At 37.7% G+C, this 17,046-nt stretch overlaps 1 protein-coding gene across 1 annotated transcript in view; it reads left to right on the top strand.

Annotated features, from left to right (window-relative positions):
• Positions 1 to 917: 917 nt before the first annotated feature.
• Positions 918 to 17,046, top strand: part of EPHA3 (EPH receptor A3) — a 139,290-nt gene continuing 123,161 nt past the window's right edge. Inside the window, exons 1-2 of the mRNA XM_040226815.1 lie at positions 918 to 2,227; positions 2,922 to 3,257. Of these exons, the coding sequence (XP_040082749.1) occupies positions 2,110 to 2,227; positions 2,922 to 3,257 (454 nt within the window). The 5' untranslated portion in view covers positions 918 to 2,109. The remainder of the gene's footprint in view (positions 2,228 to 2,921; positions 3,258 to 17,046) is intronic.

Below are 17,046 nucleotides of genomic sequence, written 5' to 3'. Positions count from 1 at the left end.
GAACACTGCAACTTAATCTTTTAGAGACTCAGCAATGTCCTCTTGCAAATTCAAATGCACTTCAGTGATGAGCTAAATTGAAATCAGAAGTTAAATGCATAATTTGTTTAGACTTTATATCATTTCCCCCTGGGGCAATATGACACAAGATATGAGGGGACCTTCCTAATCAGTGTTTAAGGACAATGTTCAAAGTTTATAATCCTAATCTAAGTTTGGTTAAGGCTTCTTTTGTGGCTCAGCTGGTAAAGAATCCGCCTGCAATGTGGGAGACCTGGGTTTGATCCCTGGGTTGGGATGATCCCTGGAGAAGGGAACGGCTACCCACTCCAGTGTTCTTGCATGGAGATTTCCATGAACTGTATAGTCCATGGGATTGCAAAGGGTTGGACACAACTGAGCAACTTTCACTTCATGCACTCAAGTTTGGTTAAGGCAATAGAAATTGAGTGGCTCTCAATATAGAACCAAAAGTTACTCAATTTAATGTAATATGATCCTAGAGCAGCCATTCTTAGTAGGAATTTGAAAACAGTAAGACTAGATTAATGATTACTGTCATTTTGTTGTTTGTTGTTTACTTGCTAAGTCATGTCTGACCTCATGGACTATAGCCCGCCAGGCTCCTCTGTCCATGGGATTCTCCAAGCAAGAATACTGGAGTAGGTTGCCATTTCCTCTCCAGGGGATCTTCTCTACCCAAGGACTATTATTTTAAGTTAATCTAATTTTTTGCCTTGTCAATGTATTTTCCTCAGCAGTGCTATCTCCCAAGAAGTGTTCAATAGGAAGATACACTATTATACAGTGTGTTATCTTTCAATATGCATTTAGTGATTATAAAAGTTAAGGTTTATTCATAAAGGTTTTATTTAAATGTAAATAACCTCTTATTCACAATATGAAGTTGATATTAACAATTTGGAATTCAATCATAAAGATAGTCTATGCAGTCTATTATCTAAGTGCTTTAAGCCATCAAATCTCAGTGTAGCTTTGAAACTGAGTTTAGAGACTTAAGAAATTACTGGCTTCCAAAGATAATCTAGAAGAAATTAAAGCTAAAGATCCTGAATTTCTTCTTCAGAGGAATGTCAAGGGATTTTTGTTAGGATTTTCGCTATGATTTCAGTTCTCACTATAATTATGAAAATGGACCAAATGAAACAGTACATTTTAAATTTTATATCAGATTAAATGAAAAGACTATAATGGAGATATTTCTGTAAAAGTTGTAAATAAATGGTGAATTCTAAATGAACAGCTGAAATCAATATCTGGTAACCACTTCATTGAGCTAAAAAAAGAAAAGAAAGAAACACACATCATTCAGAGATACTACCAGGAAGAAAGATAACATGATTATTTTAAAAAGCTTTAATCTAGTAAATATTCACATGTACATTAGTCTAAATATAAATTATACCTCCCTATGTATTTGAGATTCAAATAAGGAAATATAGTAAAATCTTTATCTTCGGCCATTACCTGAGAAGTTAAGGAATGACACTGTCAAGAGAGACCAAAAATGTCATTGCTCAGGAGATCTGTATATAAAGAACCTTAAAATATAGACAAAGCCATGATTTCTTCCTTCAGTTTACCATTCGCGAGAATAAAATTGTTTACGCATAAACTGATTGGAAAACAAGTGGGTATGTAATACAGTGCTAGCGGCAGGGGAGAGACTGTGCACATCGCATCATGTTTTAAAAGGAAATGGCTGCATGATGACATGGCTTTGCTTTGTTTTCTCCACAAATGGTCCAATGCCAAGTAAAGCTGTGAAAACATGAACTGGGAATTTCATCACACTCTAGTGCCAAAATAATCTAACTCTTGTGGGTCCCCCCCGACACTTTTAACATTTGGTGCAAACACAAACATATACATGGAGAAACTATATTGGGCCACATTATTTGCTTCTGTGATTTCTGGGAGGAAAAAAAAAAAAAAAGGATTTTATTCATGATAAATGCATGCCCTAGCCTCCTGAAATCTGTTTGATGTATTTTCAAGGATACACTTTCAAATTTATCACAGAATTTTAAAAGAGTCATTTTGTTTGTAGCTTGTCGACCGGGTTTCTACAAGGCTTCAGATGGTAATATGAAGTGTGCTAAGTGTCCACCTCACAGTTCTACTCACGAAGATGGTTCAGTGAACTGCAGGTGTGAAAATAATTACTTCCGAGCAGACAAAGACCCTCCATCCATGGCTTGTACCCGTGAGTAGTTTTGCTGCAACCCATGCCTCCATGTTTGCTTTATTTACTTTTTTCTTCTTGTTATTGTGTTTTTTTTGTTTGTTTGTGTTTAGCATTTGGCCCATTTCCTTCTGTTATCCATGTGCAAATTAAAAGCTTTCTCTGCTTCACTCTCCATGCTTGGCTCACCACAAATGCAACATTTATCATACAGAATGAATTAGTTTTTAAATCACTTCCTACAACAGGACCCCTATAAAGAAAAAAAAAATTCTATATCTTGCTTTAGATCTTGCATTATTTTGACAGGGTAGGGGAGGTTATAGGCATGGGATTTGTGTTTTTACTTTTCTATTCCCTCTTGTTATGTGTTGGTCATAGGTCACAGGGAAAATGAACTAAGATTTATAAAACTAATACTAAGGTTTTCATAACTATTCACAAGGGCATTGAATTTCGTGGTAGATTCCTTCCTTGGACTTTGTGAATGCATCTTCAACCTGGAGTCCAAACTCCCCCATTCGTAGACTGGGGAGGGCAGTCCTCTGGAATCCATGTGTCTATAATCTCCCGGATCCTCTAAGGACGAATTAAAAGTATAAAATAAAAGACAAGAAGGTTATTTACCTCTTTCAGTTCCATTGTAAATTATCTATTTCCCTTGTAGTAGAAAACCAATGTGAGGCTCATTAATCTTTGTTGAACTACTTTGCAGGACCTCCGTCTGCACCGAGAAATGTGATATCTAATATAAACGAGACCTCGGTTATCCTGGACTGGAGTTGGCCCCTGGACACAGGAGGCCGGAAGGATGTTACCTTCAACATCATATGTAAAAAATGTGGGTGGAATGTAAGACAGTGTGAGCCGTGCAGTCCAAATGTCCGCTTCCTCCCTCGACAGTTTGGACTCACCAACACCACAGTGACAGTGACAGACCTCCTGGCACACACTAACTACACCTTTGAGATCGATGCCATTAACGGGGTGTCAGAGCTGAGCTCACCACCAAGACAGTTTGCTGCAGTCAGCATCACAACTAACCAGGCTGGTGAGTACATGCTGGGTTCTTCCTCTTTTGCCATCTCAGAGCCAAGTAACCGTTGCAACAGAAAAGAATGGAAGAAAGGGCAGGTGAAAAAAGATGTGAAAAGGATACTTTCTTCTATCACTTTTGGACAGTTATGGTACATTAACTAGCTCAATTTCATTCTTCAGAGTGAAAATAAATCATATTTGTTAGATGATTTTAAACTAGTTTAATCCATTGCTTAACAATTTGAAAGCTTTTTAAATATTTGGGGCTCTGGAGATAGTTCTTGTGGGGTTCCTTGCAACATTTCCATATTCTCAAGAATTAAACAGAACATTGGCTCAAGCTTGGAAAAGCATATACAGGATATTTAAAGCTATAAATATCTTTACCTTAGTTATAATTTTATCTGTGTATAGTTGATCAGTTATTTTATGCTCCCCAGAAGCTCTGAGTAGTATAGTTCAGACAGTTAAAACTCTCTGATTAATTAAAAAGAAGAAAATAAATCCATTTTATTTAATAGGTACAATTTGTATCCTAAAATTAAAAATATGGAATTTGAGGAGAAACTTGTAAAAAGAGATCTTGCTGGAAAACAGTTTTAATCATTGATATAAAAATTTCCAGGTATACATTTTTTTGGTGATTTCATCAACTATATTTTCCTCTGACAATCTTTTCCTAATCAAAAAGAAAAGCTATACTGCCCAATCATAAGCAAAAACCTTTAATGTAGAATGGAAAAATTAAGCACACAAACATCTCACTTTTTCCTTACATTCACAACATTTCTCTTTTCTGTACAGTTAGTAAATCCTGTAAATTTACTCTTTAAATCTTCGATCACTCTTTAAATCTTCTTTTTGTGATTTATTTATTTTTTTAACAGTTTGGTGTCCAGAACTGTTGATGGGGTTTTAGTTGCGATTCTCTCAAACATATCGAAGAGTTGCACTTTGTAGAGTATACAGAGACTTACCAGTGATATCCCTTTAAAATAAGGCAATCATTTTTCAAAGGTGATAACTAGGATGAATGAATAAAATGAAATCAACAAAGCTCATGCAAAATTAAGCTGATAGATATTTATTGTGCATAACTATTCCTATAAGATAGCATAATTAGAGATGCATTTCAAGCAATTCAATTCAGAGATATTATTGTATAATTTTTATGCAAGCAAAGAAACATTGGAGCCAAAAAGGGAGAAAAGGAAGAAAAGGGTGGCACTCTGAGGATGCTTCAACCGGAACTACAGACCCTCATGTCTGCTCCCAGGGTCACGCTCCCCAAGCTGGAAGTTAGGATTGAAAGTAAACTCAGCTTCTTTTCTGCATTTGGTTTAAATTATGGAAGTCCCCCAGCTCTCAAGCAAAATTTGTTCTTTGCTTTGAAGATATGAATACTGAATGTCAGAAGGAAAGAGAAAGGAAAGATGACTGCATTTTATCAGCTAGAAGAGGTCTTAGAGCAGCCAAATAACTAGCCAGGGAACTCATCACTTTCTTTCACTTGTCTGACTCAGGGAATTTAGTTAAACTACCAAAGTACAAAAGTAGTATATCATCAGGATTAATATCCAGCAAGTATGCACGAGTATGACTTTGCTGGTTGGTAAAATTGTGTACTTATTTCCACACTGGTTAAAAGCAAGTACAGTTACTTCTGCAGGTGAGCACAGAAATGTACTGTACTTGATAATTCCTCAAGTACCCTGAGAGAGGGCCCCTAAACCCAATATATCAGGTCCCCCATTTTTTTCACCCATAGTCTAGCAATCAAGGGATAAATCTTGGCATTAGAGGCATTTCTATATCAGTACCTCAGGTCCCCCTTCTTCCTCTCCCTTAATCCAGCAACCAAAATGATAAATCCTGGCATCAGAGGGGTCTCTAGATCCCTGTGCTGGAACTCTTCCAACTTGAAGGCTCCATGTCCCTGCCATGCCAGTTGATATATGTTTTGAATATAACCCCTGGCAGAGTCCATGCTTAAATGTGTCTATTTCTGATTCTAAACCTCTCTTTTGTTCCCACATTTTTTCTAGTCTCCTATATTGATGAAATTCTTATAATACTACTTGTCTCATGGTGATAAATAAAGTTTATTTGTGGAAAAGACATGACTTTTTAATGAAGTACACTTAATCATTATTTTAATCTTCCTTACTGAATCTGTAATCTCTCCCACTAGAAGGTAGATCTCAAGCAACATATGCTTTTGTTTTGCTTCAGTTAATGATATTTAAACTTTGTAACTAATAATATTTAAAGACTTGTAACTTAGGTTTATTTAACTGGCTTCCATGAAAGAAAAAAAAAAAAAAAAGATGAGTAATGTTGTTGCTATGTATCACATGATTACAGCTTCTCATATTCATTGAATGCAGGAATTTTAAGAAATTATAATTATGTGGCAAATGGCTTTCCTGAATCTCATATTTTACTCTGATTTACTACCTTGTTTAAAATAGGAGCATCAATCTGCATTATAATTATCTCCCAAGTCAAACAGAAATGTATAAAAACAAGCAAGCTCTCCTTGCTTCCTATCTTATCATTGACCTCTGGCTTTGTGACAATGCATTTATCAGGAAACTAATGTTCCAGATATATACAGTGAATGAATCTAGGTAAAGTGGCAACCAAGAAAAGACCAAGACTTTAAAAAATAAATGGGGTTGATACTTTGGCCCTCCCAGTTGCAAATCACTGGGTAGGACAAAGATTCAACAGGAATGATATCGGTTACTTTTCCTAACCCCACTCTCATTTTTCAGAAAAATCACAAATATGTCTACAACATATACCATGAGGCATTTTATACATTTATTTCAGGGAGTCTGTGTCACTTTTGTGCCTGGGGTAGAAGAGGTCTTTGTTCCATCTTTAAATCCCTACGGTGAGATATATAAGCAAGATTAGAAGCAATGCCAGTTCTCCAGAGTGTTTCATTGTTTTGCTTTATTTTTGCTCTTGTGAAGGTTAATGGACTTGTAGCCTTGAGAAATGAGCTCCCTAACTCTAGAAAGATATGGCTATGACAGCTATGATGCCTGGTGTTTAAATTCCTCCTATCCTCTCTATCTCTGACATGGCTATAAAGGGGAAACATGAATGTGTCCTTTTTAATTTAGTTTGTGAGATTGAATTTGTTGATTTTTCTCTTGATTACATTGTAAATGCCATGCGATGACCACACGATAAGGCACCTTCTAAATTGTAGAGGATTATGTTGTAAATTCGGATGTTAGTTCCCAGCTTTTAATACTTTCACAAGGTATGTCAGTGAGATAAAAAGCACGGTCTCTACATAAAGATTATATCCATGAATCCATCACTCAAACATGTACAGAGAGAACTGCAGATTGCAGAATGAAAACCTGTAAAGTTATACCTTGGGGTAAATTGCTACTTCTTGTTTACTTCTTTGAATGAGTATATTTACCTTTCAGTTCTGGAAAAGTCATTCCACTAGTGGAATATTTGTCTGTTTATTCTTAACTTGCATCATAGAATCTGCCCTTTCCCCCACTATCCTATAGCAGGTAACAATCTCAGACAAGAAGAGGGGACACTAAAGAGAATATACTGGCTTTCAAGTTTTGAGATCCACCTTACCCTCGTTTTTTAAAACCGAGATCCAAGAAGCTTTGTCAATTTTTTAATCAAATTATCAAACTTCTACTTAAGGCTCCCAAATCCAACTCCAGTTTCAACTTCATTCTCATGTTCTTTCTATCATTCTATAATTCATGCCATATAGCTACAAAAAGGAATGCTGTCTTTGAGATAGAGGGGGACTTTCCTAGGAAAATCTGCCATGACCTATGACACCTACAATAAACTTAGTCTTTGCTTCTCAGTCATTTATCACAGAGTTTCTTAGGGTTATTCTGCAACAGATCTTCTTTATCATCTCCACTTTTCCCCAAATTTAACCTTATCCCTTACTCCCTCATTCTACACAGATGATTTTCCCTCTGAGACATTGTGATTTATAGCAAGAAATATGTATTTGTTCTTGGTCCCAATTTATGGCACAGAACTCCTAAAATTCAGGGAATTTCCTAAGTGATAAGAGCAATACAGGGTATTTTGTTATACATTAAAAACTCCTTTCAGTCATAGTTGAGTTTACCTTAATAAGGTGAAATTTGGAAGTTCACTTTGGAAAGCCCCTAAGGATGGTGGCTATTTGCCAGGGGAACTGACCATGTGATTAGAGAGTTGGAACTTTTAGCCACTCCACTCCTCAACTTTGCCTCTGAGGAGGGTGGAGAGTCTTGTTGTGGTTCAGTTGCTAGGTCATGTCCAACTCTTTGGACTGTCACACCCCATGAATTGTAACATGCCAGCTCCTCTGTCCTCCACCATCTCCCGGAGTTTGTTCAAATTCATATCCATTGAGTCGGTGATGCTACCTAACCATCTCATCCTCTGCCTCCCTCTTCTCCTTTTGCCTTCAATCTTTCCCAGGAACAAGATCTTTTCCTATAAGATGGCTCTTCGCATCAGGTGGCCAAAGTATTGGAGCTTCAGCATCAGTCCTTCCAATGCATATTCAGGGTTGATTTCCTTTAGGATTGACTGGTTTTATCTCTGTTGCAGTCCAAGGGAGGGCCAGAGATAGAGTTTAGTCATCACTGGTCAATGAGGTAATCAATCACGCCTATGTAATGAAGCCTCCTTAAAAACTCAAAGGACATGATCCAGAGAGTTTCTGGATAGATGTGTTATTAGGTAATGTGTCTGGAGAAAATTTTGAAATTCTCTGCCCAGTATCTTGCCCTGTTCATCTCTTCATCTGGTGTTTCCCAAGTTATTCTTTTATATAATAAAGTATAAACTAGTAGGTAAAATGTTTTCCTAATTTCTGTGAGCTGCTCTAGTAAATTAATTGAACATTAATAGCAGGTTGTGGAAACCTCTGATTTATACCTGGTGGGCTAAAAGCACAATAAAACCTAGACTTGAGATTAGTATCTGAAAGGGGGTTTGGGGAGGTCTTGTGGGACTAGAGCCCTTAACCTGTAAGATTTGATGCAAACTCCAGGTATTTAGTGTCAGATTTGAATTAAATCATAGGACACCCAACTGGTGTTGCAAGATTGCTTGGTGTGGAGAAAATCCCCACACATTCAATAACCACAAGGGAAGCACTGTGTGCAAGAGACACACAGGGGTGTGTTTTTCGCCTTACACTGCCTAACTTACTAAGACCATAAAGTTTAAGAGGGAAAAGAAAATGCTATCTTACTGGCTTTTCTAAATCTTATCCCTCCTGTTGCTATGCACTACTCCCATTGACTCCTGATTCTAAAGAATGTCCTCTCAAGCAAATCACTTCCCCTGCTAACATCTTAGACAAACATTCTTCTGGCTCTTTGTCTTTGCCTTTTATGTTGCACAAGTCTTTTTCATCTTAGAGGAAGATACCAATAATTCCATAAGCATCTGCAACAACAATAAACACACACTCAAACACACACATACACACAGGGGTGCACATTCCAAATTGTTTTACTCTTCGTGATTTTATCCTATTTTCTCCTATTTTTCAAACTAAGTTTAGATATTTTCTTCTGTCTTGTTCTCTCATTCAGAGTCCAGTCTGGTTTCTGTCCTCACTCTACAAAAGTGCCTTCCTGAGAATCAGTTATAATTTCCTACTTACATCTTTCTGTTAAAGTGAATGCGATTGTTAGGAAAAGTGTGGATTTCATAAAGGCCTGGACTTTGTCTTGGGATTTCCTGGTGGTTCAGCTGGTAAAGAATGTGCTTGCCAGTGCAGGATACACAAAAGACGTGAGTTCAATCCCTGGGTCAGGGAGATTCCCTGGAGAAGGAAATGGCAACCCACTCCAGTATTCTTGCCTGGGAAATTCCATGAACAGAGGAGCCTGGCTGGCTAGGGTCCATGTGGTCGCAAAGTGTTGGACACAACAGCGCACATGCCTTGGACCTTGCCTCATATTCACATTTGTGATTCTCAGACTTCAGACAGGGCCTTCTATCACCTTGTGTTCACTCAAATGTTTATTGATGAATGAGTGATTGATTACTGGAAATGTCCACCATCCAACAATGAAAACATTGATTCTCAAACCACTCTCTCGCGTTAATTTTTTTTTGCTCTGTTAATGGGACTGCCATTTTCCTCAGTTTACCAGTTTCTAACACTTTTTCAAGTGTCATCTTTGGTTCATCTTCTACATTTAACATTTAAGAAGTACTCACATGCTACTAATTTTTCCTTTGAATTGTTTTGGATATTCATATTTTTCTCCACACTTAGTGTAAGATTTTAAGGTTCTTTGTCATAATGTTTATAAATAAACAATACCATGAAATATAATAGTCCTCCTTTAATTATTTTGAGATTCCAAAATAAAAGGGAATTTGACTTAACTGTGTTAATTAAAATCAGAATATCATGTTGCTCAGCAACCTCTCTCCACTGAGCAATTTATAAAAAGGGTTAATGGATCAACAAGTATATTTCAATGCAGAAGATACTATATAATGAAATGAGTTAAGAAGTGGTGATTAAAGGATTTTAGGAAAATTTTGGAGAAAACAATTTAGATGTACTTTGAAAAATAGAAATAAATCAAATAAAGGACATGTATATATATATATTGGCGGAGAAGGCAATGGCACCCCACTCCAGTACTCTTGCCTGGAAAATCCCATGGACGGAAGAGCCTGGTGGGCTGCAGTCCATGGGATCGCTGAGAGTTGGACATGAATGAGCGACTTCACTTTCACTTTTCACTTTCATGCATTGGAGAAGGAAATGGCAACCCACTCCAGTGTTCTTGCCTGGAGAATCCCAGGGACGGAGGAGCCTGGTGGGCTGCCATCTATGGGGTCGCACAGAGTCGGACACGACTAAAACAACATAGCAGCATATATATATTGGAACTGAGTTTCCTGGGTAGTAGGAAGTCTAGACTGAGACAAGGAGACGGATCTTGTTAAAGGATAAAACGATATCAGGTTGAATATGCAGTGAAGGCCCAGCAACTGGTATGTAGGTAGTGAGATAGTAAATGGAAACATATTATGAGTGAAGAGTAACCTCATTCAATCTGTTTTAAGAAGCTTAATTTTAAAAAGAACAGGGAAATATTGTCTCCCAGGAAACTGGTCTCTGGTGCCAAAAAGGTTGGGAATCGGTCCCTTAAGCCAGATTTCCTAAAAATTAATATTTTACTACATTTGCTCTATCATACTCTCCCCCCATCACCTTCTGTGTAAGTAGATACTTATTTCTAATCCACTTGAGGGTAGATTGCAGATATCATGCCCCTTTACTCCTAAATACTTTACTGTGAACTTCCTAGAGTAATAACCTCAATAGATTTGTCAAAAATCAGAACATTCATATCCATCCATATCGTGATCTTATCTGCAGATATTAATCAATTTTTGTCAGTTCTTCCATGATGTCGCTTTGGCAAAAATAAACTGATGTTTTGTTTACCTTCAGTTTCTATCTATAACATAGTTCTTATCTACAGTAATGAATAAATTAGCCATTTTCTGTAAATTAAGCCAGATACAAAAAATAAGATGGGAAAAGGAATCAATACTTATGGGAAGGACTTTTTCAGGTGCTTGATGTCTCTCTAGGAGTTTCATTGTTGCCACCCCAGTGAAAATTGACTGGTAAACAATATTATTAAAAAACAGAAGGGTTGACTTAATTTTATTTAAATTTCCTGTTGAAGGACCATTACTTTATGTAAAGAAGGGTAGCATCTAAGAAACTTCCTGATATAAGGAAAACATTCTTAGCCTTGGCTCAAAACAGAATAGCCTCTATCATCCACTTAATGTGCTTAGTCACTCAGTTCAGTTCAGTCACTCAGTCATGTCTGAATCTTTGCAACCCCATGGACTGCAGCATGCCAGGCCTTCCTGAACATCACCAACTCCTGGAGCTTACTCAAACTCATGTCCATCAAGTCGGTGACACCATCCAACTATCTTATCCTCTGTCATCCGCTTCACCTCCTGCCTTCAGTCGTTCCCAGAATCAGGGTCTTTTCCAGTGGGTCAGTTCTTTGCATCAGGTGGCCAAAGTATTGGAGTTTCAAGCTTCAACATCAGTCCTTCCAATGAACATTCAGGGTTGATTGCCTTTAGAATGGACTGGTTTGATCTTGCAGTCCAAGGGACTCTCAAGAGTCTTCAACACCACACTTCAGAAGCATTAATTCTTTGGCGCTCAGCTTTCTTTATAGTCCAACTGTCACATCCGTATATGACTACTAGAAAAACTGTAGCTTTGACTGGATGGATATTTGCTGGCAAAATGTCTCTGCTTTTTAATGTGCTGTCTAGGTTGGTCATAACTTTTCTTCCAAGAGCAAGCGTCTTTTAATTTCATGGCTGCAGTCACCATCTGCAGTGATTTTGGAGCCCCAAAATATAAAGCCTGTCACTGTTTCCACTGTTTCCCCATCTATTTGCCATGAAGTGATGGGGCCAGATGCCATGATCTTCGTTTTCTGAAGGCTGAGTTTTAAGCCAGCTTTTTCACTCTCCTCTTTCACTTTCATCAAAAGGCTCTTTAGTGCTTCTTTGCTTTCTGCCATAAGGGTGGGGTCATCTGCATGTCAGGTCCAACTCTTTGTGATGCCAGGGCCTGTAGCTTGTCAGACTCCTTTGTCCATGGGGATTTTCCAGACAAGAATACTAGAGTGGAATTCCATTTCCTTCTCCAGGGGATCTTGCCAAACCAGGGATCAAACCTAGGTCTCCTGCATTGCAGGCAGATTCTTTACTATCTGAGCCACCAGGCAAGCCCGCTTAATTTAATGATCAAAGGCAAATGTCTTTTTTTTTTCCAGTTAAAAATTACTATCCATCATATGAAGGGATTGAGCTGGAAATCCACTCATAAATTTTCTGTTTTATTTACTTTTTGTGATTCTAGGACTATAGTTTAGAACTTTGTTACTGGTACAATTTAAATCAGCCGATACATTCTTTGACCTTTAAGCACACATATCAGCCTACTTCCTTTAAAGGTCTTTAAAGCTTACTAGCTTTAGAAGTGCTGAAGAAGCAAACATTTCAAAATAAAAGTGGAAAAAGTTTACAGTGCGGGTGGGCGTGGGCAGCGCTCCGCAGGAGAGAGGCAGTGGAACTTCCCTCAGCAAAGCCGAGGTATCCCGAGGAGAGGTGAGCCTGCTGTCCGCCAACCCAGCCCCTCCGCGAGCGAGAGACAATCAGATGAGACAGGGGTTCCGTCTAAGCAGTTCCACTTTATTGCCGCAAGCTCTTGGTTTATAAAGGCAAGCAGGGTGGGGTTTGTGAGGGACTTTCCATAGTTGCACCAATCACATTAAAGGTCAAATCGTCATGTGCCATCATTATAACAGGAGTCTATGGTGATCACGCACTGTCCACGTGCACGGAAATCAAGAGAGCCAATCAAAAGTTTTGACAGACAACTTAGGCCGTGCCCTCATCTCTTCTGCCAGGCACCATCTTAGCTCTAAACTGCAAAGCTAGCCCTTCTTTTTTAAGGTTTCCCATTTAGGGCCCCATATTACAGCTTGGATCTGCTATTAAAGTATGGACATATATCAATATAGCCTCTATAGAAATGTATTTGGCCATGTAGTTATGTACCCTGGAAGTAGATATCAGACCATCTACATGCCTTCTGTCTGAGCATGAAGGAAGGTGTTATATAGCATCAGTATAGTAAAATAGAAAGTCAAAATATACTGAAAATCAGCTACTAAGTAGAGGAAATAAGAGTCCAGTAATGAACTCTGATGAATCCTCCTCTTGTTGTTTCATGTGTGTGATTAATAAACCCTAAGAATTGAAGCCTTACCTTTTATTTCTCACAACAAACAAGTGACGTCTGAATCGAGCCCAGAGATAACAGGTGAATATATGCATTGTAATATCCATTGTGCATTTTGCTTGTGTGGTAACTTAGCTTCTCTTTCTGATTTGAAATCAAGGCAGAGACCTGTGCATCTGGGAATATCATTCTGCCATGACGTGTCCTAGTGTGCCTGAAGCCTTCCACATCATTTAACACATTAATGATGCCTTTCAGCCATCACACCCTGGTATGGAGGCATATTACGTATCTGCAGCATGAACAATAAGCTGAACAAAAGCACAGCCATATATTGTCCTGACAGTTATTCAGAACATTTATGTGAGCTTAAAGTCACAACTGTAGGGAAAATGAGCAAATGGAGACAGTTTGGGGGCTTCCAAGATCTATATTGAAATCTCATCCCATTTTCATTTCTGATCTTTAATACAATTACAGTGAATGAAGCAGACTTGTGTCTAGAGAATTATGGTTACTCTTTTCCTGCTGACTTCTAAAAAGTGCTCATAAGAACAGAAATAACAACCAGCCAGAGAAGAAAACATGGTGTTATCTAAAGCACTTAGTGTTAACAAAGTATGGTATGAGAACTATACACAATATCTTGAAATAACCTATAATAGAAAAAGAATGTGAAAAAGAATCCATACACACAGAGAGACATATATATATGTATATACCTCCCTGTTAGTCACCTACTCCCAGAGTTTGCTCAAATTCATGTCCTTTGAGTCAGTGATGCCATCCAGTCATCTCATCCTCAGTCGTCCCCTTCTCCTCCTGCCCCTAATCCCTACCAGCATCAGAGTCTTTTCCAATGAGTCAACTCTTCGCATGAGGTGGCCAAAGTCCTGGAGTTTCAGCTTTAGCATCATTCCTTCCAAAGAACACCCAGGGCTGATCTTCTTTAGAATGGACTGGTTGGATCTCCTTGCAGTCCAAAGGATTCTCAAGAATCTTCTCCAACATCACAGTTTAAAAGCATCAATTCTTTGGCTCTCAGCTTTCTTTATAGTCCAACTCTCATACCCATACATGACTACTGGAAAAATCATAGTTTGACTAGATGGATTTTGTTGGAAAAGTAACATCTCTGCTTTTTAGTATGCTGTCTAGGTTGGTCATAGCTTTTCTTCCAAGGAGCAAGCATCTTTTAATTTCATGGCTTCAGTCACCATCTGCAGTGATTTTGGAACCCCCAAAATAAAGTCTGCCACTGTTTCCACTGTTTCCCCATCTATTTGCCATGAAGTGATGGGAACAAATGCCATGATCTTAGTTTTCTGAATGTTGAGTTTTAAGCCAGCTTTTTCACTCTCCTCTTTCATTTTCATCAAGAGGTTCTTTAGTTCCTCTTCACTTTCTGCCGTAAGGGTGGTATCATCTGCATATCTGAGGTTATGGATATTTCTTCCAGCAATCTTGATTCCAGTTTGTGCTTCATCCAGCCCAGTGTTTCTCATGATGTACTCTGCATAAAAATTAAATAAGCAAGGTGACAATATACCGCCTTGATATATTCCTGTCCCAATTTGGAACCAGTGTGTTGTTCCATGTTCAGTTCTAACTGTTGCTTCTTGACCTGCATACAGATTTCTCAGGAAGCAGATCAGGTGGTCTGCTATTCCCATCTCTTTAAGAATTTTCCACATATATTTGTGATCTACACAATTAAAAGCTTTTGCATAGTCAATAAACCAGAAATAGATATTTTTCTGGAGCTCTCTTGGTTTTTCAATGATCCAGTAGATGTTGACAATTTGATCTCTGGTTTCTCTGCCTTTTCTAAAACCAGCTTGAACATCAGGAAGTTCACAGTTCATGTACTGTTGAAGCCGGGCTTGGAGAATTTTGAGCATTACTTTACTAGCATGTGAGATGAGTGCAATTGTTCAGTAGTTTGAACATTCTTTTGCATTGCCTTTCTTTGGGATTGGAATGAAAACTGACCTTTTCCAGTCTTGTGGCAACTGCTGAGTTTTCCAAATGTGCTGGCATATTGAGTGCAGCACTTTCACAGCATCATCTTTCAGGATTTGAAACAGCTCAACTGGAATTCCATCACCTCCACTAACTTTGTTCATAGTGATGCTTTCTAAGGCCCACTTGACTTCACATTCCAGGATGTCTGGCTCTAGGTGAGTGATCACACCATCGTGATTATCTTCGTCGTGAAGATCTTTTTTGTATAGTTCTTCTGTGTATTCTTGCCACCTCTTCTTAATATCTTCTGCTTCTGTTAGGTCCATACCATTTCTGTCCTTTATCAAGTCCATCTTTGCATGAAATGTTCCCTTGGTGTTCTAATTTTCTTGAAGAGATCTCTAGTATTTCCCATTCTACTGTTTTCCTCCCTTTCTTTGCACTGATCACTGAGGAAGGCTTTCTTATCTCTTCTTGCTATTCTTTGGAACTCTACATTCAAATGGTATATCTTTCCTTTTCTCCTTTGCCTTTAGCTTCTCTTCTTTTTTCAGCTATTTGTAAGGCCTTCTCAGACAACCATCTTGCCTTTTTGCAGTATATGTGTGTGTGTGTGTGTGTATGTACACATGAACCATTACAAGTCAACTATACTTCAGTTAAAAAATAAAAATTGAGGGCTTACCTGATGGCTCAGTGGTGAAGAATCTGCCTACTGATGCAGGAGATGCAAGTTCAGTCTCTGGGTTGGGAAGATCCCCTGAAGAAGGAAATGGCAACCCATTCCAGTATGCTTGCCTGGAGAATCCCTTTGACAGAGGAGCCTGGTGGGTTATAGTCCATGGAGTTGCAAAAGTTTGGATATGACTTAGCAAGTAAACATACACACACCCACATAAATAAATAAATTGATTCAAATTATTTTTAAAAATTATAAAAGAAGAAATAACCATTTAATGCTAACTTTGTTTTCACTGAATCTTTCTCAGAGCTAAAAAAAAAAAAAATTTGTATTCGATAGAAATCTTTCTATTGTTGTTGTTCCCCCAAAATAAGAATTTCTAGTATCAAAACACATTGAAGAGAATAATTTATCTTTAAATATATTCTACCCCAGAGTTAAGCTAAATATAGAAGATCCGTTGGGAATAATTGCAATATGTGCAAATAATTGAGAAGTTGAATAAATGCAAATACTTAGAAGAAAAAGATGCTCTGATGTTCAAAGCAAAAATCCTACTACCACTAGTCAAACTCTTTCTTTATAAACTCTTAATTATATTTCAGTATCTTCAAAAACGATCTTCCTGTTAATGACTATAATGTAGCCCAGCATTCTCACTTTATAATCCTATCCATACAGCACCGTTGTCCAAATTGGAAAAAAATCACCCCTTCCTCAGGGGACTATATCACCATCTGCTATAAAATTGCCATGATAAGTATTCAATTAAAAGAATTATTATGTATGGCATCCCCATGTACTGGGGCCCTGAAACGCTATAATATTCATACTAAACCAAACAATGCTGAGGCCAAAAAATGGGAAACTCATATTTTCTACCTCATTTCACCAGTAATAATTGCTGATCTAAATCCTCTTGATATGATTAACACTGCACTATAGTCTATTACATAATTATCTAATTTAATCCTGATAACAATTTTATGACTATAAGAGGTTAAATGTCTTGCCCACAATTTTACATCTCCAAAGTTCCTTCTCTTAAGTGTTAGGATTTTTTTTCCCTATGGCTTTGCATAATTAAGACTGAAAAGATAAATCTGTAAAGATGGTTACCATATTATTGTAATTCATGACTACCTGGAACATAGATAGTTTGATTGTTTTTCTTTGAAATCAAAATTTCATGTAATTTGAACAATCTTGATAAGAAATTAAATCTGAATTCTTATTGAAAAGCTATTTATCCAAATCTTTCTTGCCAAAACCAAACAATAAAAACTCTTTTAAAGTAGCTTTGAAAGATTACATTTACTACCAGTC

This window comes from Oryx dammah, unplaced genomic scaffold, assembly GCF_014754425.2.
Source record: "Oryx dammah isolate SB20612 unplaced genomic scaffold, SCBI_Odam_1.1 HiC_scaffold_2, whole genome shotgun sequence".
In the NCBI taxonomy this organism is placed as follows: Eukaryota; Metazoa; Chordata; class Mammalia; order Artiodactyla; family Bovidae; genus Oryx; species Oryx dammah.
The sequence above is the reverse complement of the archived record's forward strand: the minus strand, read 5'-3'. Positions and strand labels throughout refer to the sequence as shown.